Raw genomic sequence first — 26974 nt, forward strand, 5'->3', positions numbered from 1 at the left:
CAAAATTTTCTTTGCATATAAATTTTATGGGCTATTGCTACCAATTGCAAAAAATCTTACATAACTATCAATGCTTCTGCTAGAAATAATAAAATTTCTTCTACATCTAAATAAAATATTATACAAACTTGCTTAAGTGTAAACGGTCACACTTTGTGTAACTGTTCCATCTTCAATGGTTTCTTTTATCAATGCTTTGTTTGCCTTTATATCACACTAAATTCATGTACTTATCTTTCTCCATTATCTTAATTACTTTCTTCTAGTCTTAACCATCAAGGCCACACTTCCTGCTTCTTAATTAATCCTTTTTGATCAAATAAGTTTTTTTGTGCGTCCTCCTTTTATCACCACTTATATCATGTTTTTACAATATAGGAACATGTAAAACAGCTGTACCAGAATATGTGGAATAATTGAGAGAAAGGTTGAGATGGCTAGGAAACGTTCCGCGGATGAAGAATGACAGGTCGCCAAAGATCGCCTTTATCAGCCAACAATATAGCGCTAAATTAAAAGTAAGTCGTCCCCGAATTAAGTGGAAGGAGGAAATAAGTAGAGATTTAAGAGAAACTGGAACTTCTTGGAAGGGCATAAAGAGGGAGGGTTTTGAATATATTAGGATGGAAGAGGTAGTTTGGGCAGCTGAGTTGGGCTCAGGCGACTTGGTGATGCAATGTAGTTAGTAGTAGTAGTAATAATAAATTCTACCGCTAGTAAAGCTCCGCGTAAGGTGCGATAACTATTATCTATGTATTTTTCCGGAATGAAAAAATAAATTAGCTGATATAATTTTTTTTGGGGAAATTTCAATGGACAAGATTTTAAAATGTTCTTTGAAAATATTTTTATGAATGTTTCCCGAAATCAATTTTTTTTATAGGTAGCGCATTTTTAAATGAAATTTAAAGTGGTCAGTCAATTTATGTGTGATCTGGAAAATTCTGCATTATGCCCATTAAAAAGAATCCTGTTAGTTTGCTTCAAGAGATCTCTGTTAGAAGAAGATATATCATGAGGTAGAGGATGTAAAAGCCTTTCAGTTTACAACCCTTTTAGTTTATATTTGGCTAATCACTTGACCAATTCTCATGCTAGTGCACATAGTAGGCTAGGCTTGTAATTTAATAGCCTAATTGTCACAGGTAACTTCGAAGACCACACTGCCTTTCCATGACGAAAGTAAAACAGTTCAAAATAGGGATGAAACCTTTTTTCTGGGTTGGTTAATTGACCAGACTTTTTCAAAAAGAAGGATAAAATTTCTAGAATTTTCTGACAATATTCTGGAAACAACAGAAAATAAAGATATTTTTTGTTCTCTACCATATGTTCCAGGGTTGAGTGAAAAACCTAAAAGAATTTTACAAAATAATTGCTTAAAGGTTGCTTTAACTGGGGTTTATAAAATCCCATGTACTTGTGGAAGCTCTTATGTGGCATGCACTAACCAGAATTTAAAATTGAGATTGCTACAAAATACCAAACCTGAAGATTTCACGTCAGCCCTTTTGTAACATATCTATAATTTTCCAAGTCATTTCATTTTGTCTGAAAATGTTTCTTTGATTTCTAGGGACCAAGGTTGAAAGCAAATTTTCAGGGAAACAATTGAAATTAAAAAAAATTTATTCAAGAGTAATTCCATAAACAGAGATACAGGTGAATTTGGATTGAATTCAATTTATGATAATTTACAAAGGTCAGATAAAGTAAATATCACCTCACCTAAGAGCTATGACCTCTGTCCATGTAGTATTTCAGATAATTCTAATGAACCAGTACCAAAAAGGTCAAAGAGATTTGCTTCTGCCTGTTGCATTGAAAAAAAATAAGAGCAATAAAATATATGTAATTAGTTTATTAGGTATAAATTTTGTTTATTTTTATTCATGTCTTTTAGTTTTGCTGCTGATGATGAACACTGTATATCTGTTCAAAATATCCAGTTAAATAATCTTATATCTGTTCACTGTCAATTAAAAGGTTTCATCCCTATTTTGAACTGTTTTACTATTGTCACAGAGGCATCTTTTTATTACTTATTTTTAGATTTTTAAATATGGCAAAGGCCTAGATAAGCCCCTTCTTACAAGGAAACATTTTAAGAAAACAATTCTTACTTCATGATATGCAGAACAGTCATAGGACACGTTTTATGTCCTATGACTTCTACTTCTCTATTCTACTATTTCTACTATTCTACTTCTCACTATCTTAGAAAGAGGTTAGTTCAGGAAAACAAAATTTTCAGTAATGAATCCAGGACCAAAGAATAACCTTGGAAGGTACTGCCAAGCTTCTTTGTTAACCCTCTTCTGGTTTCTAAGTCTTAAAAATTTGCCTAACTTACAGGCTTATATCTATTGATTCTTTGATTAAACAATATTTTACCTTAATTTTTGGTTATCAGGTTCTTTTCTCTGGTTTTAGTTCTCAAAATGCAATTCCTGGGTAAAATTCTAGTTAATTGACTTCTTGCTCCCTCAGAAAGGGTTTAGGTTAGGAAAATGAAACTTTCAGGGATGGGTCTACTGGTCAAAGCATGTCCTGGGAAGGTATTTTAAAGTACCCATCTCCACTCCTTCTCCCTCTAGAGGGCCCTGAAATTTGCCTACATGACAGGTCTATACCTATTGAAATTTTGACAAAACAATATTTTATCTTAATTTTCAGTTACTAGTTGCCTTTTCTCTGCCTTTAGTTCTGAAAATACATTTCCTGTTATTTGAGTAGAATTTTGAGCCATATCAATGTTTTTTTTTCTCAAAATTTAGGAAATGTGTTTGCATATCTTTAAAACCTTATAAAATGGGATTGAGAAAAGTTATGAAGCTGAAAACAATTTTGTTGTACTTCAGTTAAGCAGAAGATCTATTTTGCAAGGTTTCACTTTTATAACACACATATTTTTAAAGGTCAGGGCCCTCTAGAGGGAGTAGGAGTGGAGGTAGGTACTTCAAAATACCTTCCTGGGACATACTTTAGCCTGTAGACCCATCCCTGAAAGTTTCATTTCAGGGACCAGACCAGATTAAATTAGAAATAGTCATTTTCCCGATTTGACCATCTGGGGGAGAGTGGGGGGCCTGTTAATTCAGAAAAAATAGAAAAATTGAAGTATTGTTAACTTACAAACGGTTGATCAGATCTCAATGAAATTTTATGTTTGGAAGGATATCATGTCTCAAAGCTTTTATTTTAAATCCCGACCGGATCTGGTGACATTGGGGGGAGCTGGGAGGGAGAGCCCTAAAATCTTGGAAAACACTTAGAGTGGAGGGATTGGGATGAAACTTGATGGGAAAAATAAGCACAAGTCTTAGATACATGATTGACATAACCGGAACGGATCCGCTCTCTTTGGGGTAGTTGGAGGGGGGGTTAATTCTGAAAATTAGAAAAAATGAGGTATTTTTAACTTATGAATGGGTGATCAGATCTCAATGAAATTTGATATTTAGAAGCATATTGTGTCTTAGAGCTCTTATTTTAAATCCCGACCGGATCTGGTGACATTGGTTGGGAGATGGGAGGGGGAAACCTAAAACTTGGAAAACACTTAGAGTGGAGGGATCGGGATGAAACCTGGTGGGAAAAATATACACGAGTCCTAGATACATGATTGACATAACCAGAACGGATCTGCTCTCTTTGGGGTAGTTGGGGGGGTTAATTCTGAAAAATTAGAAAAAATGAGGTATTTTTAACTTACGAATGGGTGATCGGATCTCAATGAAGTTTGATATTTAGAAGGATATCGTGTCTCAAAGCTCTTATTTTAAATCTCGACTGGATCTGGTGACATTGGGGGGATTTTGGGGGGTGGGGGAACCTAAAATCGTGGAAAATGCTTAGACCGGAGGGATCAGGATGAATCTTGGTGGGAATAATAAGCAGAAGTCTTAGATATGTGATTTACATAATTGGAACGGATCCGCTCTATTGGGGGGGGGGGGTTAATTCTGAAAAATAAAAAAATGACGAATTTTTAACTTATGAAGGAGTGATTGGATCTTCATGAAACTTCATATTTAGAAGGACCTTGTAACTCAGATTTCTTATTTTAAATCTCAAACGGATCAAGTGTAATTGGGGGGGGGGACCGGAAATTGTAGAAAATACTTAAAGCAGTGAGATCAGGATGAAACTGGATGAGAAGACTAGAAACATATTTAAGATACATGACTGACATAACTGGACCGAATCTGCTCTTTTTGGTGGAGTTGGGGGGGGGGTAATTTTGAAAATTGAGGTATTTGTAACTTACGAAAGGGTGACCAGATCTTAATGAAATTTGATATTTAGAAGGATCTTGTGCTTTAAAGCTCTAATTTTAAATTCCGACCAGATCCTGTGACATTGTGGGGAGTTGGAGGGGGAAATCTTGGAAAATATTTGGAGTGGAGGAATCAGGATGAAGCTTGGTGGATAGAATAAGCAAATGTCCTTGATACGTGATTGATAGAATCGTACTGGATTCGCTCTCTTTGGGGAGTTGGGGGGATGTGTTCACTGATTTGGCGAGTTTGGTGCTTCTGGACGTGCTAGGACGATGAAAATTGGTAGGAGTGTCAGGGAGCTGCACAATTTGACTCGGTAAAGTTGTTTTCCCAGATTCGACCATCTGGAGGACTAAAGGGAGAGGAAAAATTGGAAAAAATTAGGTATTTATAACTTATAAGTGGGTCATCGCATCTTAATGAATTTTGATATTTAGAAGGACATCATGACTCAGAGCTCTTATTTTAAGTCCTGACCGGCATTAAGCCTCTTATTTTCTTTTTTAAATCAATCTATTGATTCATAGAATTTTGTTAGAGCTCATACCATATGATCTCTTGGCTCTTAGCTCTTCTTGCCTCGTCACCAGTGCCATATGAGCTCTTAGCTCTTGTTTTTTTAATAGCATGTGATATAATATGTAATAAGGTGGTGCTGATAGGGTTTAATTTGTTTCTGGAAATGGAGAAAATGCATGTTAAAAAATATGTTATGGTGACTTTCTCTGGTTCACCCTGTTGAATCCATGCTTATGCTTCATTAATATGTTAAAAAAATTGTACAACAATGAAAGAAATCATGGCAAATGCTCTCCCCATGCAGAATGTATTAACTACAATTATTCTGAATAGCATGATGTAAGAATTGTTTTCTTAATATGTTTCTATATGGGAAGGGGTTTATCTAGGCATACACTATCGATATTATTATCACTTCATTTATAATTGTTATATAGCCTCCTGCTTCTAATAGAGCCAGATATTAGGCTAGGCTATATAATTTTTTTTTACTGATTTAATGCAGCTGAGGTACAATTATAAAGGCAATGGTTATTATATATGGTAAAGGAGTTACAAGGTTAGGTATAGGGGCATCCTATAGGAAAGAGATCTTTCTAAGCACAGCTGCAGGAAAATTATGACTAGAATACATATATAATTTTTCTGACTCCAGGGATGAGTATTATTCTTAAAGCATTTTCATACAAAAGTAATGTTAGAATTCTAGACAAGCTACTTTTTGCTACCTTGGAAAGTGGTTAGGGAAATAAAATCTTCAGTAACGAATCCAGGGCCAAAACGTAGCCTACTCTGGGAAGGTATTAATAATAATGATAATTTATTTTTAACCCACTAAATACAAGACAAGTGGATTAAATAAAAGATAATGAAAGAAAAATGACACAACTATGCAAGAGATAAAACATATACAACACAACCATAACTCAACTAATGAAAGAAACTCTAAAAGATAACACAACTTTCAAGTGAAAACTAACAGATAAATAACCTAATCCTAATCCTAATAACCTAAACCTAATTCTTTTCCAATTTTGAGCCTAACTTCCACAAAGAAGTAATAATGTCAGAAGCCCCCAATCTACCAAATTATTTTCTTGTTCCTATAAGACCAGGGTAAATAAAGCAGAAACTTACAATAGCAGAAATATAATATATACAATTCAACCAGATCCTTTTTTTTCAGGATAGGTGAAATACCATACAAGAAAAATGTTGAATGATCACAAAACCTACCATATGGCAATGCAAGTGGTTTTCAAAAATAATGACCACAATTAGCCACTATTTTACCATAACCAATTTTAAGTTTTTCTTTAACATCCCATACATATCATCTACATATGCAATATAAGAGACATTTAACAAATCACAAAAAAGAGAGCACACTATGGATACAAATACTGAAAAGATACAGTGAAAGTACACCACCTTGATGCATTCCCAAACAGATTGGAATATTCCCATAAAAATTAGAGTGACCTGCTTCTGATTTCTATGTCTTAGAAATTTGCCTATGCTACCTGGTAGGTAGGCTACCTTATTTTTTTTTCTTTACATTCTACCTTAATTTTTAGTTCTCAGTTTCTTTTTCTCTGGTTTTAGTTTTGAAAATACAATTCATGTTATTTGAGTAGAATTTTAAGCTTTATCAATACTTTTTTTTTCAATTTAAGAAATATATTTGCAGTTTGTTGAAACCTCATAAATTGGGATTGAGCAAAGTTGTGAAGCTGAAAATACTTTTCTTGTGCTTCATTTAAGCAGAAGATCTATTTTGCTATGTTTCACTTTTACAAAATAGAGATTTTTAAAGGTCATCAAAGGTCAGTGCCCTCTAGAGAGACAATGAGTGGAAGCAGGTACCTCAAAATACCCTCCCAGAACACTTAGTCTATAGATTCATCCCCAAAAGTTTCATTCTCCTAACCACTTTCAAAGATAGCAAAAGTAACTTGTCTAGAATTTTATCAAAGTTATATGACAATTAAAGTACCTAAGCTATGAATAACAACCATTCAAACTGAACATGCCCACACTGAAGTATAAACAAATAAGAAAAGACCAGATGCAGCTGTACAAAGTAAAGCATGACCTGGAGAAACTATCTTTCCAGAAGTATTTTCACTCCCTCAAAAATGAATACCACAAGAGAACACCATGAACAATATTCTAACATGTAAAAGTAAATATAGACCAAGTTGCCAATTCGGGGGATCCAAGCAGTTGCTGACTGGAACTCACTCCTAGATATAGTTTTGAAATCTGAAACCTTAAATAGTTTCAAAAATGGCCTGGATTGATTTGGGAGAGAATTTTTACACACATGACTCATAGAATAGGGTAAGGGAGACCCTTACCCTTGGTCTAAATTGCAGAATTCTGATAACCTATGACTTGGAGAATCATAACTTTGATGAACCAACTGACAGCCATCTAGAGAGTGCTGTAACAGTGACATGTCCATAATGGTACTGAGGATCCTGTAAGTTAAGTTAACTTAAGGATGAATGCTGCCCCTCCCACTGCTATCTTGTAGGGGAGAAAGGCCAGCATGTTAAATCTTGTTTGAAATGGTGTCTTGAGAAGATTTCCAATCAATATAACTTAAGCGCCAAATTATACCTTTGGCTTCTCTAACAACCTCAACCCCCCCCCTTCTTGCACATTTTAAGACGCATCTTTTATTAACGAGGTAAGAATTCAGAGTTAAGTAGCAAGATAACATCTGCACCATCTTAGGAATGATTTGGTGTGTAAAATTGAAACTATCAGAAAGTGTTGGGATGGGGAAATGGACCTTGAATTTGGTTTAGGTTGAGGGGCAAAGGGAAAATTTCTAAAGATTTGGTCTCCAATGTGTTTAAAACTTTTGGTATTATTAGCCCATGTTGGAATAGAATGTATTACTGGTGGAGTGACAATATAGATGAAAACAAACATTATGTATCCAGGCTATCAAATTTTCTATCTGCATCATCTCAGAAACTGCTTTGAGATTGAGTCAACATTTTCAGGGAATATTATAGGGCTAAGTAAATAAAGGACTTTAGAGTGGCGCAGGGATAAATTGAAAGAAACAATGTATCCCTGTTATCAAATTTATTTGTTACATCTTAGGAAGATTAGGAGGTGCAAGTTGAAACTTTGGTATGTGAGGGATTGAGGAAAAAATAAAATGAATTTTTTTCATTTAATAAATTGAAATTTATTGAATATTATTTTTTCATCCATATTAGTATCTTTAATCCTTATATTTTATGTGAAATTCATTTTGATTTCTGTCTATTTTTGGTTTCTGTTTATTGCTTGATGATAATTTCTTTTGGTCTTATGTTTTGGTTATTAAATAATTTTATTTCTGCTCATCTTATGTTTTAATATGGATCTTTACTTTTCTTTTGGATTTTTCTTAAAATTATTTACGACTAAGAAGCAAGCATAGGGACTCCCCCCATTTCTTTACCAATGAAAGAACTATTAAAGGAGGTACAACTTTTTGAGATACATTTGATACTGTTCCTGTACCTCAGCCCATAGGACAGAATGTGAAATCACAAACTCTACAGAATTGCAAACAGAAATGATTTGTAAATGTAGATGGCATAACTTTTGCCCCAGACAAGAATTATAGACAACTTTCCAAAATATGACCTTAATTTGACTGAATGTTTAAAATGTTTAAACTTTCTGTAAAAACTACAGAGCCCTCAATAAAGCATACATTGAATTTTTCTATCATAAAAGTAGGGATTTGTTGAAGTAGAGGGGGGGGGGAGGGGATAGTCCTCTCTCATATACAGGATAGTTTATATTTGTTTTAGTATTAGATTTTATTGTTTGGTTTTTTTGAAAAGAAAACTTGTTTTACTTTTTTTTTTTTTAGTTTAATCAAGAGTCAGTACTTCTGTTTTGCTGTATATCTTTACTTTTTGAACTCTTATGAAACTTTTGTCATTAGTCTATTTTTTCACTTTTTAGGGACACTTTGTTAGAAGAACATGGCGAGGGTCATGAAAAGAAATTTGAAATATTATTGGTACTTGATGGTTCTCCTGGTTGCCTTACTGGTAAGTTCTGTTAAAACTAAAAAAAAAAAATTGTTAAAGGAAATATTACACTGGGTAACAGCCAAAAAATGCCAGGGGCTTCTCAACTGATTTAGACTAAATTTGATGTTCTGAGTCCAAATATTGCATTCATTTTGCTCTGTAAGGTCAACTTTTTAAGATACAGCCATAGGCCTTCTTGACAAGCAACGCCTGTGCTAATAGCTGGGGCTTTGACTTCAATCATTTTTTCTTGAAGAATATATTGAATTGCAACCTTTTTTTGGTTTTTCTAAAGCAGCTGCGTCTGTGTATGCGTAATTACGAGGCTGTTTGGTTCTAAATTGCATTGCCTGGCATAAACCTGCATTTTCTATTTCTTTCACTTGATTGATATTACTTTGGCATGTTGGTTATGCAGGAATGATCCTGACGTTTTCTGTTACGTCTGCAGAGATTATACGCTGTCAGTGAACAGGAGAAACATCACAGGATTTGCAGAGTGCACCTACAAGGCTTAATTTGAAGTCAAACTGGGTGATCAGATAAGTCTTGGGCACCGCACATGCTGTGCAAGACAAACGTTGAATACCTCGGGTGGTGGATTAAGAGCGTGAAACTTTCACTGAAGTTTAGGATTTCGATGGTTTTGATGAAGCCACTAGACCATGCATTGGATTATTACTTCTGTGCCATCATCAATATTACTGGTATCAACTGGAAGAATCAACACAACCCCCAATACCCTGACCTTCCATCTGCCCACCATTCAGTTGCTCACTGTGAAGAAATTCCTGTACCAGCATTCACAGAGTTTCCCAGCAGCAACGACAAGGCCACCAATGCAGAGAAGGGAGGATATACAGAAGGGTAGTATAAAGCACAAAATGGTGTGCAGCCCTTTTTGCAATGTGGACATGATGATCTTGTTTGGGGTTTCTGCTTGTCAAAGACTTCCTCCAAGCTGTTGGCCTCCAGACCCAAATAAAAAAATCTACTTGGTGAGGACGTGTGCTTCACATGCTTTCGTAAAACTATGAGGACTATATGGGCTACTTCTGCAAGGAGGAAGGACCTTATTCAGTGCTAAAATATCGCTAGTCTTCTTGATGAGCTTGGTGCTCCTCAATACGATCTGAGAGATTTGCGATTCTTTATTGACAACAGCAAGTGCTCTTTGAAGTGTGTGCTCATGCACAACGGGAACCAGTTTGCCTCAATCCCTCTTGTGCATTCAGCAGTGAAGTACATGCTTGAAAAAATCCAATTTGAAAAGTATCAATGGATCATCTGTGTCGACTTCAAGACAGTGAACTTTCTACTTGATCAGCAGTATGGGTTCACATAGTACCCATGCTTTATATGTATGTGGGACAGTTGAGACAGATCCCAGCACTACTTATGTAAAGAAAGGGTGGGCGACGCCATAGCATTTAGTACCTTGGGCAAGAAATATCATGAACGAACCTCTTGTTGATTTGGAGAAGAAATTGATCCCATCGCTTCACATGGAGCTTTGATTAATGAAGCAGTTCACGTATGCTTTGGGCAAGGATGGGATGTGCTTCAACTACCTGTGCCAAGCTTTTCCTTGACTGACCGTTGAGAAGCTGAAGGCCAGCATTTTCGAAGGCCCACAGAAACTGCAGCTCATAAAGGTCACAATGTTCGAAAGCTCAATGGAGACGCTAGAGTTTTCCGCGTGGAAATTCGGTTGTGCAGGTGGTGAACAACTTCCTGGAGAACACAAAGGCAGCAAACACTCCATAATCGTCAGCAGCATGATAGCGGCCTTTCAAAAACTGAGGTGTTTGATGAGTGTAAAGATGCACTTACTGTTCTCATACATGGAGAAGTTTCCTGAAAACCTTGGGGCGATGAGTGACGAGGAGGGAGAAAGGTTCCATCACAACATGTGCCAAATGACGGAGAGGTACAAGAGAAGATGGGACGCAGTCATGATGGCAGCCAACTGCTGGTTGCTTAAGAGAACCCAGCAGCTGCTCACACACAGGAATCAAAGAAATGGTGATTTATGTTGTGAAATCCCAAAATTTTGAGTTTGGATACACTGAGCGTTTTTTCTTGAGGAAAATGAAAAAAATCTCCAGGGGTTTTTCAGATGATGATCTGCAGAATTTTTTTTTTAACATAATTTTTTAAAAAAATTTTTACCAAAACATTCTGACCTGATTGAGCCAAACCAAGGTCATTTTCAGACTCGGAGCATCAAGATTAGTCTGATTCAGCTAGAAAATCCTGGACTATTTTCAAAAAGTATTTTATGTTACCCTAGATAACACAGGGTAATTGTTTGACATGGTTGAATGAAGGACTGTGGAAAAATTATTTTTCAAAGCATAAATGTTCATTTTTTTCTCAAGTATTATTTTATGTTTTATCATTTTGTCTATTTGTATGGTTTTACTGTTGAAAAGGCTCAGTTCCTTTCTTGAATTCCTGTAACAAGATTAGAAAGATAACCAACTGCTTATAAAGCTGGTAGTAAAGCTTGAAAATGATAGGTATGCCTTCTTGTTAAGGCTAATACCTTGCTCCAGCTGATTTTCTCGATTCTATTTTTCTCTGATCAAAGACCTTATATTTATAAGGTCTTTGATCAAGATATGGGACAAAAAGGTCCATAAAAAAGAAAATAGCAAGAGAACCTTGTAGACTGTCGCAAAAAATGCACCATATTGCAACTTCTTGAGGTGTTATTGGTACCAAAATTTGCATGCATTACAGCAAGGAGAGTAATTAAAGAGTCACTGATCTATAGTTCTTTAACCTTATAAATAGGCTTAGTGATCCGGGAAATTTTTATTACAAAGTCTTTTTTTAAAAAGACCTTTAATATCTACCCAAACAAAACAATATCAAGTTGGAGTCCAGATTACTTAGGAATATTAGAAAATATATGTGTTCTTTCGAAACATTCTAAAATGCCAAAGAAGGACCTCAGGGTGTTTTATGTCTAGATTTTTACTACTTTAAAATAGAAATATTAAGACCTCATAGCCATTAATGCTGCTAGGCAACCTTTCATTAACTACTTTCAGCAACAAAGGACCTATAACTGGGATCCAGCCTGTGTTCATTAAAACTTTAAACAAACTAAGATTACCCTATCAATGAGGTAGGCTCTCCCCCTCAATGCCCACTCTTGACTTGTGCTTAACTGAAATCACTTCAGAATGCAACATGAATAGTTAGTAATTGCAAGTTTTTTATTTACCGATCGTATTTAAAAACCTTTGGAAAGGATATTGAACTGTTTAAAGGATATAGAAATAAATGAAAATTGTGTCTAGAAGAAAATAAAACATTGTGGTAAATAAATTTATCCCATTGTTCTTGAATGAGCATTCATTTTTGAATCATTCAGATAAAACATTCAAATTTTAGCATACAGTGCAGGGGGACAGGTTTTTTTTTAATGATGTTTATGACTTTTTCCTGAAAAAGCTTTCATTTTCATTTAATTTCTGTTTATTTTTTATTATCATATGTAGAGTTACCCTACATACGATTCTGGCTGCCGCCCCTTGATCTCCCGCTCTTTGTATTGAAGTGCCAGTTTGATGTAAAAATACCTCGAAAATAAAAAGCAAAATCATTCCTAAATATGAGGGAGGCTGCAAGGCCCAGTTCTTTGCCGCAAGATTGACCTTATATAACAATGCTTGGACAGTTAAACGCTCATTTTCTCTCAAAAATGCAATTCCAGAATAAGGGGTAATTCACCACGTCACCATACAAAGTATGGGATTAGAGTGAATATATTCCACCAAAAAAAGGAAGTACGGGTGTAATCCTCCCCCCCCCCGTCCTTACAGACCTGAAGTGTCTGACTTGGAAAGTCTGAAAATTGCGACATAAGACATAGGCTTCCATCCCCCCTAATCCATGGAATTTCCCTCAATAGATGGGGAGCAACAACTCAATAGCCTACTGCATAATACTAGGATTAATTACTGCATAATCAATATTGCTTATTTCGTAAAAAATTGAAGTTTTGTGTTTTTGAACATAGGGATTTGATAACTTCAGTCTAGTCATCAGACATGTTGAACTTGATGGCTTGATTTTTATTATGATTGGGTTTCAATCTAAAGGTCTTTTTTTGTATCTTTAAGCACTGTATCGTGAATTTTTTATACTAATAAATTTTGATTGGTATCTTTAAGACTTGAAATATATGGAGTTCATAATAAAAACCGTTTGATATTTGGAATAGGAGATTAAAAGATGCATAATATTGTAGGGGATAGTGGTTTATAGTCAGTATAGGTGCATAGTGAACAATTGACCCTAACTGCCATCTAGTAACTTTGCAGCTTTGACTTCAATGGTAGCTAAAAACATGACAGTCTACAGTACCTACTTTTAAAGTTATATTACAACGTTTTATGGCACTTGGTATCTACCAAGTGACATATAGCAATCGCAAATTCTGTCGGTCAGTCTGTCTTTCGGTCGGTCTGTCTGTCCTTGTTTTGCTAGTTTAGGCACTTCCAGTTAACCTAGGACGATGAAATGTGGCAGGCGTATCAGGAACCAGAGCATATTAAATTAGAAATTGCTGTTTTCCCGATTCGACCATCTGGGAGGCGGGAGTGGGGGACGGTTAAATTGGAAAAATTAGAAAAAATGAGGTATTTCTAACTTACGAACGGTTGATCGGATCTAAATGAAATTTGATGTTTGGAAAGATATCGTGTCTCAGAGCTCTTATTTTAAATCCCGACCGTATCCAGTGACATTGGGGGGAGTCGGGGGGGGGAACCTAAAATCTTGGAAAACACTAAGAATTGAGGGACCGGGATGAAACTTTATGGAAAAAATAAGCACAAGCCCTAGATACTTGATTTACATAACCAGTACGGATCCGCTCTCTTTGGGAGAGTTGGGGGGAGGTTTAATTCTTAAAAATTAGAAAAAATGAGGTATTTTTAACTTACGAAGGAGTGATCGGATCTTAGGAGTGATTAGATCTTTGTGGATTTTGAGTAGCATTCAGTCTTCGTTATAATGATAGTTTATTATGATGGTAGTCCTCATATTATTAAAGATTTGCTGTTTTATTTACCAGGCTTCAGTACTAAAAATAAAAACATGCTCGAAATAAAATTGTGTGTCAGGAACTTAAAGTTCGGTTTCATCTTGTGATATAGCTAGGAAGACCAAACGAAGGACTGCGATCCCCTATTAAGAGCGTATTTTTGGGATTTATTTCTTAAACAAAACTCAAATGGAACATTTCACACTTGTAAAATGGGAAAAATAAAGAAAAAGTAAGATTCCCAAGTTCTGTCTTTGCTTAGATTTTTAAACATTCACATGTACATTTTGCTTATTGGTAATTAATTAGTTAAGAAAAACCTTTTAACCAAGAAGTTATCGTTCTAGAATCGTTTTGTTATAAGAGTATTTATAATGTTCTGATTTATTTAGAAAAAAAAATTCAGAAATATTTCAAAGAAAAGTGAAAAATCATTTTGAAACCTAAAACAAGCAGAAATAAAGTAATATGTTAATTCTAACTGACATAAATTATTATGGATGGATAAATGGAACCTAAAATAAACAGAAACTATAAAAAACAGATGCTACTATGGATGAATAGATGAAACCTAGAACTAGCAGATTTTAGATATTCCAGTAAATCTACGAAAAAGAGGCCACACCTTGGCACTTGAGAAACTGAAATGTTTTTGGTGCCAAAATGTTCAAAAAAATTTGCTTAATAGCATATCCAAAATCGGTCGTGCAGGAATATTCTTTGTTTAGGAAAAGGGGGGGGGGGTCTCGAATATAAATTTCTACAGGATTTTCTGGGTTGGAAGGTTGTTCCTACTAATTCAAGTCCGGGATTACCAAAATTGAAATCAGAATTAGAAAATTCGATCAGTTAGTGCATTTCCCCATTTTTTCTCTCAACTATATGAAATCTGAAACAACAAGTTTCTGGCCAGGTGGACCCCACTGTACAAGGAAAATTTTAGTCTAGAGGACCGTGCTTCCTTTAAAGTGGCAGCTCAAATAAATGCTGAAAAATTTCCATATACGATTGGTTTGGGACCTTCGAGGAACGTTGTCTGGGATAAGGGGACCACACATTTCCGTTCGGGAGGGGAGGATACTAGAGTAGCCTATCCAGAAACAGGCCAAAACCTTGATTTTCCGTTCAGTTTTGAACTTGCAGTCTAAGTCCCCAATTCACGTAAGGTCTAATAATAAAAAAAAGAATTTGTTTGGGATCATGGTCATACCATATTTGTTTAGACTAGGAATGACTGAAGGTGAAGAGATGGTGTTGGGCAACGAGAATATTGATAAAATGGATTGCTTCATTTACCTGGGTAGTATCATTTATAAAGATGATGGATACAGCGAAAATGTAAAAAGTAGAGCAGCCAAGGCCTTGGGTATTTTTTTGGCAGTCGAAGAAGTAGTGTTAAGTTGCAGATTAGTGTGTGAACTAAGATTGGGACCTTTTAAGCTATGGTAATGACGTTGGTTAATTGTGGCTTTAAAAATGTTGGTACCTCGAAAGCCAAAAGAAAATTAGTCAATTCTTTTCCAGAGAAATTGCCTACGGGAGGTTTTAGGTATTCATTTGACTGACCGTATGTGAAACAATAAGCTATAGGAAAAAATTAGTATACCCTCTTTCTAAGACTACAATGAAGGACAGGTTGAGGTGGTTAGGTTGTGTTTTATAGATGAAGAATGAAAGATTACCAAAGATTTTTCTTTTTGGCTATCTATCTGGGGCCAAGCAAAAAGCGTTATGTCCTCGAATGGCGTGAGAAGAGGCTGTACTGAAGAATTGAAGAAAAAATTTAGCTTTGGATAGATTGGATTGACAGGAGGAGTGTACGCTGCTGTGGTGGCCTCAGGCACCTTGGTTTTGTAGTGAATTATTAATAGTAGAAGTAGTTCCAACATGGACACCTTGGAAACTTTGAAACTGTTTGATTCAAACGTATAGAAATGGTCATTTTGAAGCCATCCGTTACGAGTCGACTCTCTGTATATTTGAAAGAAATATGTTTAAAAGGAAAAGTATGCTTTTGCAAATAAGACAAGTGGATCCAGTGGAAAAACCTTTCTCACCTTTTAGAAAAGCCATTTTATTTTTGAGTAAGTGTGACATTAAAAATTTTTTTACATACTGTATGTGGTAACCACAGTAGTACTTGGTTGTAGATCTTCTAAACAGTCAGGAAAAATGTTTAAAAATGTTAGATTTGCCTATCCAGACTGAAGTAAAAGAGTTATTTGCAAATATTCTGTGGTTATGGTTTTATTTTGAATCTGACAAACCTTTGTTTTTCTTTGCCTTTTGGCTAAAAACATTATGTTTTCCTTTTGCTGAGCTTCTTTTTTTTTACCTAGGAACAGCAACTGCTTCCAGCAAAAGTGAAGCAAAGAAATTAGCCGCCGTAGATATACTGAAGAAGGTAATAAAATTGGATGACTTGAAACTAAAGGAGAATGAAAAGTAAGTCTTGCTTGGGAACAGAAGTGAAACTACTAAAATGCATTGTTTATTCACCCTTCAAGATCTTTTATTTAGTAAATTATCTTGTATCTTTAAATGAGAAATAATTGTTTATGTGTATATACATTTTTTTTCAATGGCACTATGCTCTTTTTTCAAACACTGTTAAAGAACGACTTAAAATGCACGTTAACATAGACACAATTTTTCGTTCGCAAATTAGCGAAACATCCCAATCATTTTGCAAGTACGACTGTTTATAGTTTTGAGACGGCATATCTGGCCAAATTTTTGCGATCACCAGCTCTGTCTCACGCGCTGTATATTCCACCACTTTGGGATTGCTGTCTATCCCCTGGTTCCCGCTGCTGCGTCAATCCCGACACGATTTTTTTTTCTGGCGGAACAGACGTACGATGGAATCGGATGGAGGTTCACAAAGAAACGCAGACTTTTACGTCGCTGCCACAAACTCTAGAATAATTCAAATCAGGCTCTCAAACATTTTTTTTATCATTTTCATTTTTCATTTTTTTTTTAAATCAGAACAACGCATGCGATTTGTTTTATGAGTTGAAATTATTGAACGCATCCGACATTGCAGCAAAACGGATGGTTTTGCGGCGTTTGTCGAACGATTTGTGTCATTTTTCGCAGGATTTTGCCCAAAATCGCAGCAGTGGGAACCAGGGGTAAAAACTTAAAGGTTCTATAGGGGTTTTGTCGCTATCGGAAGTTTTAATTAAGATTCCCGCTATATTAAAGGAATAGTTTTATTTCTCTCAACAGAGAGCAGAAAAACTAGAAAATATATTTCCGATTTTTTGACTGTTTATAACGACCTTGGATTTGTAAATAGTATGTTTTTTCATGCTTCTATTTATGGTAGAAACTATTCGAGTCAAAATAAAAAAAAGATCAGCACAATGTTGAAAGAATTTAAGCTACAAATAACACATTTTAGGAAAAAAGAGGAACTAAATAACAAAATAGACTAAACCAATATAAGAAGCGGACTTAAAATGATAAAATAAGAAAAAAACATACAAAATAACACGAAGTGGATTAGTGGTGGAAAAAAGCCATAAGAGAAAAATACGTAGTCGAGGAAAAAATCGGGTAATACGATATTCTTTTTCAATGGCACTATTCTCTTTTTTCAAATACTGCTAAAGACTGTTGTTAATGAACAACTTACTCAAATAATAGTTCAAACTCTAAAATAACGAAATTCTGACGACAATAATTATATAAAAAAATCTTCTTGTTACAATAATTCCAAATAGATAAATGCCAGTTTTGGCACGACCAGACCCGAAAATTAGTAGATAGCTATTTAGCTTAGAACTTCTGAAAAGCTATATAAATATCATCCTGGTTTTAGAAGTCATATTGCCACATATGACTTATGAAAGCGGAGGAATATTGTATAGACTAATCGTTATACACCGTTGTGCTATTGTACACAAGCATTAAGGAATATGGAAAAGTCAGTGGATGTTCTTTCTTTGGGGAAGTAGACACTTGAAACCCTGCATGTTTTATGCCTAATTCACGTGATCGATCCTTCCTATCAATATGGAGAAAGGATCTAACTTTTATTATCTCCTCGGTTGGAGGAATTTGATCTAAGCATGTTATTAGGCTGTTAAATGGAATTTGACTCCCCTAGTATTGTAAATTGTTTCTTTTGTGAAGTAGAAGTTTATGTCTGTTTGAAACTATTAGGCGGCTTTTATGTATACCTGTTTATTTTGATAAGATGCTATTTAATTGATAATTTTTTTTTGCCCTGGACTGGTAGGTTTCTTTTTTTTGTAAGCACTATGTGATACGGGGTATTCGCCAGGAGCAATATTTTTCCAGCGAATCCTCCTCTAAAATGTAAACATAACGACTTGAAAATTATTTTGGCATTTTGGCCCCTTTAAAATATGTTTAAAGAATTTTTTTTTTATTTTCGAAGCATTATTACGCTAAAGTTTAACTTTAAAGTAAAGGCCAAGCCTGGATTACAATGAATATCATTTTGAAAACGAATGGAAATCAAATACAAAAATGTGTTAAAGTAGAGAATAACAATAGATCTTAAATAATCAGAAATTATACTAACTAATAAGGGGGTTGTTACCCCTGAACCTCTCACTCTCTATACGCTATAGTGATTACAATAATAATTAATTTTTAACCCGTTACGAAACAACAAAACACATGTGGGGTACTAGGAAAAAAGAAATACAAAGAAACATCTGTATACACAAATATCACGCACAATCACTTACGGCAAAACAATCTAATTAACGGGTGCAAACAACCCAGAGAAAAAAACAGCATTATCAGCTAAAACAGTATTTATTCTTTCGTATGAATCAGAAATAGCCGTAGCACCATATTTAATAACAATGGTATGATTATGGTAGAAATGAGGCAAATAAAGTAGGTACTTCAGGTACCAAAAGTACATCATTCGAATTGATTTTAGCTGCTTCTTCTGGAGCAGCGGACATATGTAAAAGGAAGTGGTCACAAAATGTACTATAAAGACATAAAGTTTTAAAAAGACATAAGTCTTTTAAAAGCTCGTTTTCAAAATGGACAAAAAATAGAAATTTTTTTTTTCTCTCGAGAATTTATGAATATTGTGCTTTACATAACTTGATCTTTTTCATTCGTTTCCCTCAACTTACCAAGCCTTTTTCAATTATGCATTTGCAGCTTATGTCAGTTGATTATTTATGCTGTGTAAAGTCAATCTGTTTTGAGCCTCTCGTTTTTACCTATCTGATTTTATAATAATTCATAGTTATGTACGTCTATAAAGTCAATAGTTCTAAAAAATATGTGGATGCTTATTTGGGTATTCATTCAAGTTATGTTTCTATGGGCTCTCAAGAAAAAAAAATTCTACTTTTAAGTTCATTTTAAAAACGTAAAAAATAATTTTTTTTACGAATTTTTCTGAAAAAAAACAAGTTTTTCAAAGAAAATCAAAGAGCTATATTAAACCTAGGATGACCAAAAATAAAGTTCTATAGTAATTAAAAGTTAAAACGAACAACAATTACTATCAATGAATAAATGATTGCCAAAACAAACAGGAAAAAAATAATCACAACAACTATAAAGGTTACATATTCCCATATAGATGAATAAATAAATTCTAAAACGAATAAAACTCAAAATGAATAAGCAAGTCAAACTTATAACAAAGAGAAATTGCTGCAAACACGAGTAGGCCTATTGTCCCCTAAACATTCTAAAGGCTATAGTGCTATAACAGAAAACAATTTGCATTTCGAGCACTGTCTTATTTATCTGTTACAACAGATAAATAACATGGCTCATAGCCATGTTATAACATAGCTACATGGCTCGAGTGTCCCTTGCATTTTATTGAATAAGATGCATTTGAACAGTGCGATTTTATGTGTCAAAACAACGAATAAAAAAAAGTAAGCAAGCTGTAACAATCAGATGACTGGAAATAACTAATACTGAAAAAGATTTATGTGCTGAATAAAATATTAAGTCAAAGTTTTCGATCAAGAGCAGTTTTGTGTATTAAATTTGTAACAACAGTATGACAAATACAGTTTTTGGTAGATTGAAAGTGTGCGTAATTTTTGGTGTTCTACTGGGACTTCCTGGAAACGTATTTTAGTTCATCATTTTACTAAAATAATCTTTTTTACGTTATAGTTCATTGTGTTTTTTTGTTTGTCTAAGTAAATCCATGGCAATATTATTTATGAAAGAGAGTTTTCTTTTGTCTTCAAAAGAATACGTCCCGACTCAACACAAACTGATGCCTCCGTAGTTTTTGTATTAATTGAGGTTCCTTGGTCTTGAATTTTGTTAAGGTGTCTGTCTGGCCTGAAACTCGTAAGCGAATCAGATTGAAAAAAAAAAGAAGAAATTTTTGTGCTAAATATCTTTCTTGTTTATATCCCCCTGGTGCAGTCTACTTACCCTGAAAGTTCGGGTCTCATCGGAGAAGGACAGTGATTTACCCGTTTTCGGTGTCACGAATCGATACAATCCACTTTTGTTTTCAACTTTTTTCCCCTCCCGGCTTTATGTGTCCCAGCATGTATGTCTTGTTGCTAGCTGTTTGTGAAAGAAAAAGTTGGACCTATTCTGGACGCCAGGAATCGATAGAACCCTATTTGGTTACTTAGTACTAATTTGTTCGTCGTGCGTTGCTTTAATTTCAAAAGAAAGGAAATCCAAGGCCCCCAAATCTCAGGAAAATTCTACTGCAGAAAATCCCCCTCGTGGCAAACCCCCTCCCCTAGTGGGAAATTCCCTCTGTATATTGGGTATGGATCGTATTTTTAAATTCTAAAGTATTTGAAAATTTTCTATCTGAAAATTACCCTCGCAGACAATTCTCCTCTGGAAAATTCCTTTCCTGTGGAAAATCATCCCTCCCCGCGGAAAGTTCCTCCTCTGCGGAAATCCTCTCCACCTGATGATTTCCTTCTGGAAAATTTCTGGACATGTAGAATAAAAATCATGTTTTTAAACTAAACAGTTTGTCTTCAGGGGTTTCTAATTTCACAGTGCAAAAAGTATTACAAGGGCTTTGGGAGGGGGAATTTATGCATAAAACTTTTGCAAGAATGTACTCAACAACTTCTCAAACTTTCTTGGCGCTCTGATTAACAGTTTACTAATGCATACAGGAGACACAGACATACATTCGATTATACATATATATATATATATATATATATATATATATATATATATATATATATATATATATATATATATATATATATATATATATATATATATATATATATATATATATATGATGCATTATAGGCACGAGGCTCTGAGGGGTTGTCCTGTTTCATAAATTATGCACATGCAGTGGCGCCTGGCAGGTGCGGTGAAAGTATGCTAAGCGCGGTTGAACTATGCCAAGTGTTATTATGACCGTGCCAAGGGTAGTGGACATATGCCAAACTTGGTAGAACGGTGTTATTTTCTGTGAAAATGTGTGGTTTACATGACGCTCCAAGATGTACAGTAGGTGGCGAAAAGTGGGCTACCCATGTGTGGCACACGTGGCGCTCCAACATATGCAGTAGGTGGTGGAAAATGGACTACCCCTCACGTAGCTCTTTACAAAGACAGCACTCAGGGTGACAAATCACGGACATATAAGGGGCGAGAGTAAGGATTTATTTTCATTTTTAAATTAGAAAAGGCATTTTCCAAAATTTAGAGGGTGGGTAAGTCCTTTTTGATTCTGTGTTTCCTGGTATTTCGAAATCGAGGGAGACAACAAAGCCTAGGTGAAATTTCTCCCTCCAGTCGGCCTCGAGCCCCCTCCCAAATTTGGCTGTTAGGAAGGCTAGAGTATTGCCTGTGGTAGAAAGAGCTAGTTACTTCTTTGCCAATTTTATTCTGTTTTAAAAATCTTCAGGGGGATATGTCTCCTGTTAAATAGTGTTGTAAGTACACACACGTATAGGAAACGTGAGTTCATTCGTATATATATTTTTTCTTAGTATTTATCTGTAATTTTATTTCAGAGAGGAAATTGTTAATGTTTTACTATCTGAAGATGATTCAAGGGAGCTTGAATGTCCAGTAGGTTTGTATCGATGTATATTTATTTTTTCTGTAAATTATAGGCCCTTTTGCAGAACTTTCAAACTTATTCTGCAGGAAAGAGAAATCTCTCTCTCTCTCTGTATCTCTCTCTCTCTCTCTTTTCTCTTTCTCTCTTTCTCTTTCTCTTTCTCTTTCTCTCTCTCTCTCTCTCTCTCTCTCTCTCTCTCTCTCTCTCTCTCTCTCTCTCTCTCTCTCTCTCTCTCTCTCGGGTTTTAATCCATTTAACTGAATAATACTCTTCTTCCCCATCCACTGAAAATTCTATAATAAAATTATTATTAAATATGTCGCAAAAGTTTCTCCAAAATTTTAGTAGCAAACTAAAATCTTAATTCTTAAGCAGAAAAGCCAACAAAAAACTTTAGAAATACTTCTTTTATTGACTAATGAAAAAACTCTATCATTTAAAATACAAACAGAAATTGGTTTAGAGAAAAATTTTCCAAAAGAGAAGTTTCTAAAACAAAATAGAAAAGATATATTGAACCAAAGAAGAGCAGAAACAGATTTAAATGATAATTGAAACTTAAGATGGACTTGAATCTCGATCAATGAGCAAATGATAGCCAGAACGAGCAAAAATTGCTATTAATAACCAAGGCAAACCCAAAATTAATAGAAATTACCTCAATCAGAAGTAGTTACCACAAACAATTTGAATATTAACTCACTTGCATTCTGTTGAAAATAAAATATATTTTCTCGTTTGTTACACTAATAAATCCAGAATTGCAGAGACTTACAGGATTGAATATAATTATATATTAAACAGTGAGTCTACTTTCAAGAGTTGTTCTCAATAAACCTTGCTATTAGGGTGATTTTCAGTCTTTTCTTGTTGTTGTTCTTGATCTTTCGATTAATGAAAACCGAACATATCAAAATAAAAGTAAATTGTAAAGTAAAAGTAAAAGTAAAAAAAGTAAAGTAAAAGTGAAAAAGTAAAAGTAAAAGTAAATCTCCTGTAAATTGTAAAGGGTGTTCTGGCTTTTAGAAGACTTAGGGGTCGTCAGCCCTACTTTTGTTTGTGGTGGTTCTGTTTTTAGATTTGTTTTGATATATTTATTGTAATTACTCTTCGGTCAACATATTTGTTCATTGATAGCGGTTTTTTTTTTCTCATTTTGGGTTTTTAGTATTATTAGAATCTATTTCTGCTCGTCTTTGGTTTGATGTAAGTCCATACCTTTCTTTTAATTTTTTTTTTTTTTTTTTTTTTTTTTTTTTTTTTTTTTTTTTTTTTTTTTTTTTTTTTTTTTTAGCTGGTGTGAGGAAATTTCCCAGGTAGGGAATTGCTACCTGGAGCTTTTTTTATTTTTAATACTAAAACTCAAACTGGAATGTTTCTTCTTTTTCTATTCGTATATATTTTATGCTCTCTTCTTGTTGCCCAATACTCTCTTATAGTCCCGTGCCCCTCCCCTTGCCGGTGTGTATAGGGAAATCCCTCTGGAAAAACTTGGTTGAATAACATATTGAAAACCATGGAAGAGATGGTCTTATACTTCATTTTGAAAATATCTGAAGAAGTACGTTTTTCAGGGATAATACATCCGAAGTACTGCTGTACAAATATTAAACGTGGAATGTCAAAGACAGGGTTAAGGGAGGGACTGGTAACATCCCTCATATTTAGGAGAACCTTAGATCAAAAATTTTGTAGTAACAAACTACAAGTGAAGAGTTACTCTTGCCAACTGAAACCAAAACTCCAAAAGCATAATTCGGACTTCATTATATGCAATAACAAAGTATATTATTTATGCTGATTATAAGTTGTTGAACAACTTTACGATCACCCCTGAAAAAAAAACAAATAAACACGCATCCGTGATCTTTCTTCTGGCGAAAAAATACAAAATTCTACATTTTTGCAGATAGGAGCTTGGAACTTCTACGGTGGGGTTCTTTGATACGCTGAATTTGATAGTCTAGATTCTATGACTTTTAGGGGGTGTTTTCCCCTTCTTTCGAAAATAAAGTAAATTTTCTCAGGCTCATAACTTTTGATGGGTAAGACTAGATTTGATGAAACTTATATATTTAAAATCAGCGTAAAAATCTGATTCCTTTAATGTATATATTGGTATAACAATTTCGTTTTTTTTAGATTTTCGGTTACTATTGAGCCGGCTCGCTCCTTATTACAGCTCGTTACCTCGAACTGTTTGGTGGAGCAAGAATACTTTAGGGAGTACTAAAAATGTAGCGCTAAATTAATAATGATGAATTTAATGTAAATTTGATAAAATTAATGTACATTAATTAAAAATTAATGTGAAATTAATGCAAGTTCTCTCCTCCGTGGACGTCTCTGTCTCTCCGTGGTGACCTAGTGTATTTTATTTGTTATGCGTATTATATTAATAAATTGAATTGAATTGAATTGAACAGTACTAAGAAGCGTAACACTAAATTAATAATGAAAAAAATTATGTAAATTTAGCTCCATTCCTCCGAAGGAGAGGTAGAGGCTAGGGGAAATTTCAGGGGACATAACTTTGATTCAGAACAAACAAAATATGAATTATATAGAATATTAAGATCTAATAGGACAACTGCAGAAGTCATGATGTTTTGGGTAGCGTGAAGGGAGGGTAGACTCAAAGCACTTTCCTAGCCTGCTTGCCGGACCTAAGCCTTTGCCTGTTCAGTTATCAAATCTGATTCTATTGATTTTTTTTTTTTTTTATTAGCGGAACTAAAAGTGCAATTTTAAAGTTTTTCGGACTTAGGGAGGCTACTCAGTAAGCAGTGTTTTGCGGAACTAAAAGTGCAATTTTAAAGTTTTTCGGACTTAGGGAGGTAATTCAATTAGCACTTGGTTTAGCTTTTGGAAAATCTAGATACTGGATTTCTTTTTCCTTTTTTGATGCATTACTTTTACTATTGTTAACGTTTCAGTTTTTTTTTTAGATTACATAGCCGACCTTGAAAGGAAAGTAACGCTAAAAGGTTTGCCTACACCAATTTACAATTTAGTGAGTCAAGGAGGACCACCACACCAGAGGACATTTGTAATTCAATGTAAGATTGGAGATGAATTTGATACTGTTGGTGAGTTCTAGTATCAAAACGTCAATTAATATATTTTCTAAATCATGCTCCGTATTTTTTTTCATTGCATGTATAACCGAACCTAGTATGCTCCTTTGTAATATCAAAGCATTATCATTGTTATTAATGATATATAATAAATAAGTAATGATATATAGTAATATAATGATATATAAGTATGTCAAGTATGTCTTTAATGATATATGAGTATGTCAAAAAGCGTCAAGATTAAAGCACAAATATTAAATGATATTTGAATTCAATTCGGAACGTTTTTCTCAATAATCCCATACGTGAGTTATCTCTAGAATAGGCTGCAGGAATAGCGAGGAAAGGACAAGAGGCTTTTACTTGAGCACGTGAAAGGAAAAACAAAACAGTTATACGTCGTTATTCCTTTTAGTATAATGTGTATAGTACAAGGATTACCAGCACAGACAGGGGAGGGGGTCATAATAAAACATTCAGGGAGGGGGAAAGGATAAGCCTTTTTCTTCGGGGCGGAGGTATAGCAAAAGCAATATTTGATAATTTGAATAAGAAATGCTTGGGAATTCAGGATAATTTATTGCTTTTGTCGGGAGGGGGAGGGGCTCCTCTCTTTTATGCAACACTTTAATAGTCTGTTTTTTTCGAGGCATTTTGAGTTTGTAATCTTAGTGGAATTTAATAAAAGAAACATTTTTTTTTTTCAACTAAAAGTAAGGAAGTTGAAAGGAACAAAAATTATTCTGTATATGAGGTGCACTGCCTCCTCAGCAGCCTTCACTATTTACGCTAAATTCTAAAAGTTATTTAAAAATACTTCATCCAAGTCCAATGGGCCCTGTCTTCGAGCAGTCGTTCTTAAAGCAGTCGATCATGACAAAATTATAATTTTGGTGTAAAGAGTTGAGGAAAGTTGAGGAAGGGGTAGTCCCACTCATGTACGGAATATTTTCTGTTTGTTTTAAGTTTTAATGTTACTCCTTACTTTCAGCTGAAAGATTGTTGAATTTCTGACCGTTTTTCATATCGTGACAGGAAATTTCCTTTCCAGCCCTCTCCCGTGTGAAATTTCCCCCTGAAAATTCCTTTCGGAAACTCTTTTTTACGGAAAATTCTCCCCATGGAAAATCCCCCCGCAAAAATACACCACCCCTCCCCCCAAAATGTCCGTGTATCCTAATAACAAATATTGCGTGTGAACTATGAGTAAATTGCGGAACCTGCAGCCCTTTTCCCAGGGACTCTGGTGGTCATGTCATCCCCAAAGGCAAAGTTAGTGGACCTTTCAGCCATCGTGAATAAAATGGCTATCTAAAAATTTTGATAGGTTGGCTTTAGGGAGAAGGGGTGTGGGAATAGTTGCCTATAATGCTATTCATAATTCAAAATTTTATCTCACTATAATTTTATTTTTATTTTTTATTCTGCAATAACTGGAAAAGAAAATATTTGTAGCAGAGTTCGTTTTCAGTGAAGCTGTAATGACTTAGTAGACTTTTACGGTTAGTGAAGAGGGCAGTATCTAAACTCTTGTTTGTAGTGAAGTCATACTTGTCTTGAACTTTCTTGGAAAGAACTAATAAAATTAAACTAAATATTTGATATATAATGATGTTAATTTCTGAAACTTCACCAGTTCAAAATTTAATTTTATTGTAATTTTTTTGTTTTTTCTATGGTGCAATAATTGCAAAAGAAAATATTTGTAATATAATTTGTTTTCAGTAAAGCGCCAGTGAAATCTATTTTCACTGTAATTTTTCATTTTCAATAATAGAATTTCAGTAATATTTTCAATAATAGAATCTAAATATATTTTCAACAGATTTTAGACTTCTACAGGGAAAGAAGGAGGCAAAACTCAAACTCTTCTTTGTAGATATTTTTGTTCACCTCAAGCTGGATTTGTATTCACTCGCATTAACATATACTTACTTATT

The 26974-nt window shown here is 34.5% G+C and overlaps 1 protein-coding gene across 1 annotated transcript; it reads left to right on the forward strand.

Moving 5' to 3' along the window:
- Positions 1-896: 896 nt before the first annotated feature.
- LOC136039349 (interferon-inducible double-stranded RNA-dependent protein kinase activator A homolog A-like) lies at positions 897-25046 on the forward strand (the record flags this gene model as incomplete). The annotated part of the gene is given in 5 exon segments (XM_065723004.1): positions 897-1019; positions 8784-8872; positions 16256-16361; positions 21908-21969; positions 24906-25046. Coding segments are annotated over 5 exon segments (466 nt in total), but the record flags the coding sequence as incomplete, so codon positions are not given.
- Between the last annotated feature and the right edge of the window lie 1928 nt (positions 25047-26974).

This window comes from Artemia franciscana, chromosome 19 (genome assembly GCF_032884065.1).
Source record: "Artemia franciscana chromosome 19, ASM3288406v1, whole genome shotgun sequence".
Taxonomy (NCBI): domain Eukaryota; kingdom Metazoa; phylum Arthropoda; class Branchiopoda; order Anostraca; family Artemiidae; genus Artemia; species Artemia franciscana.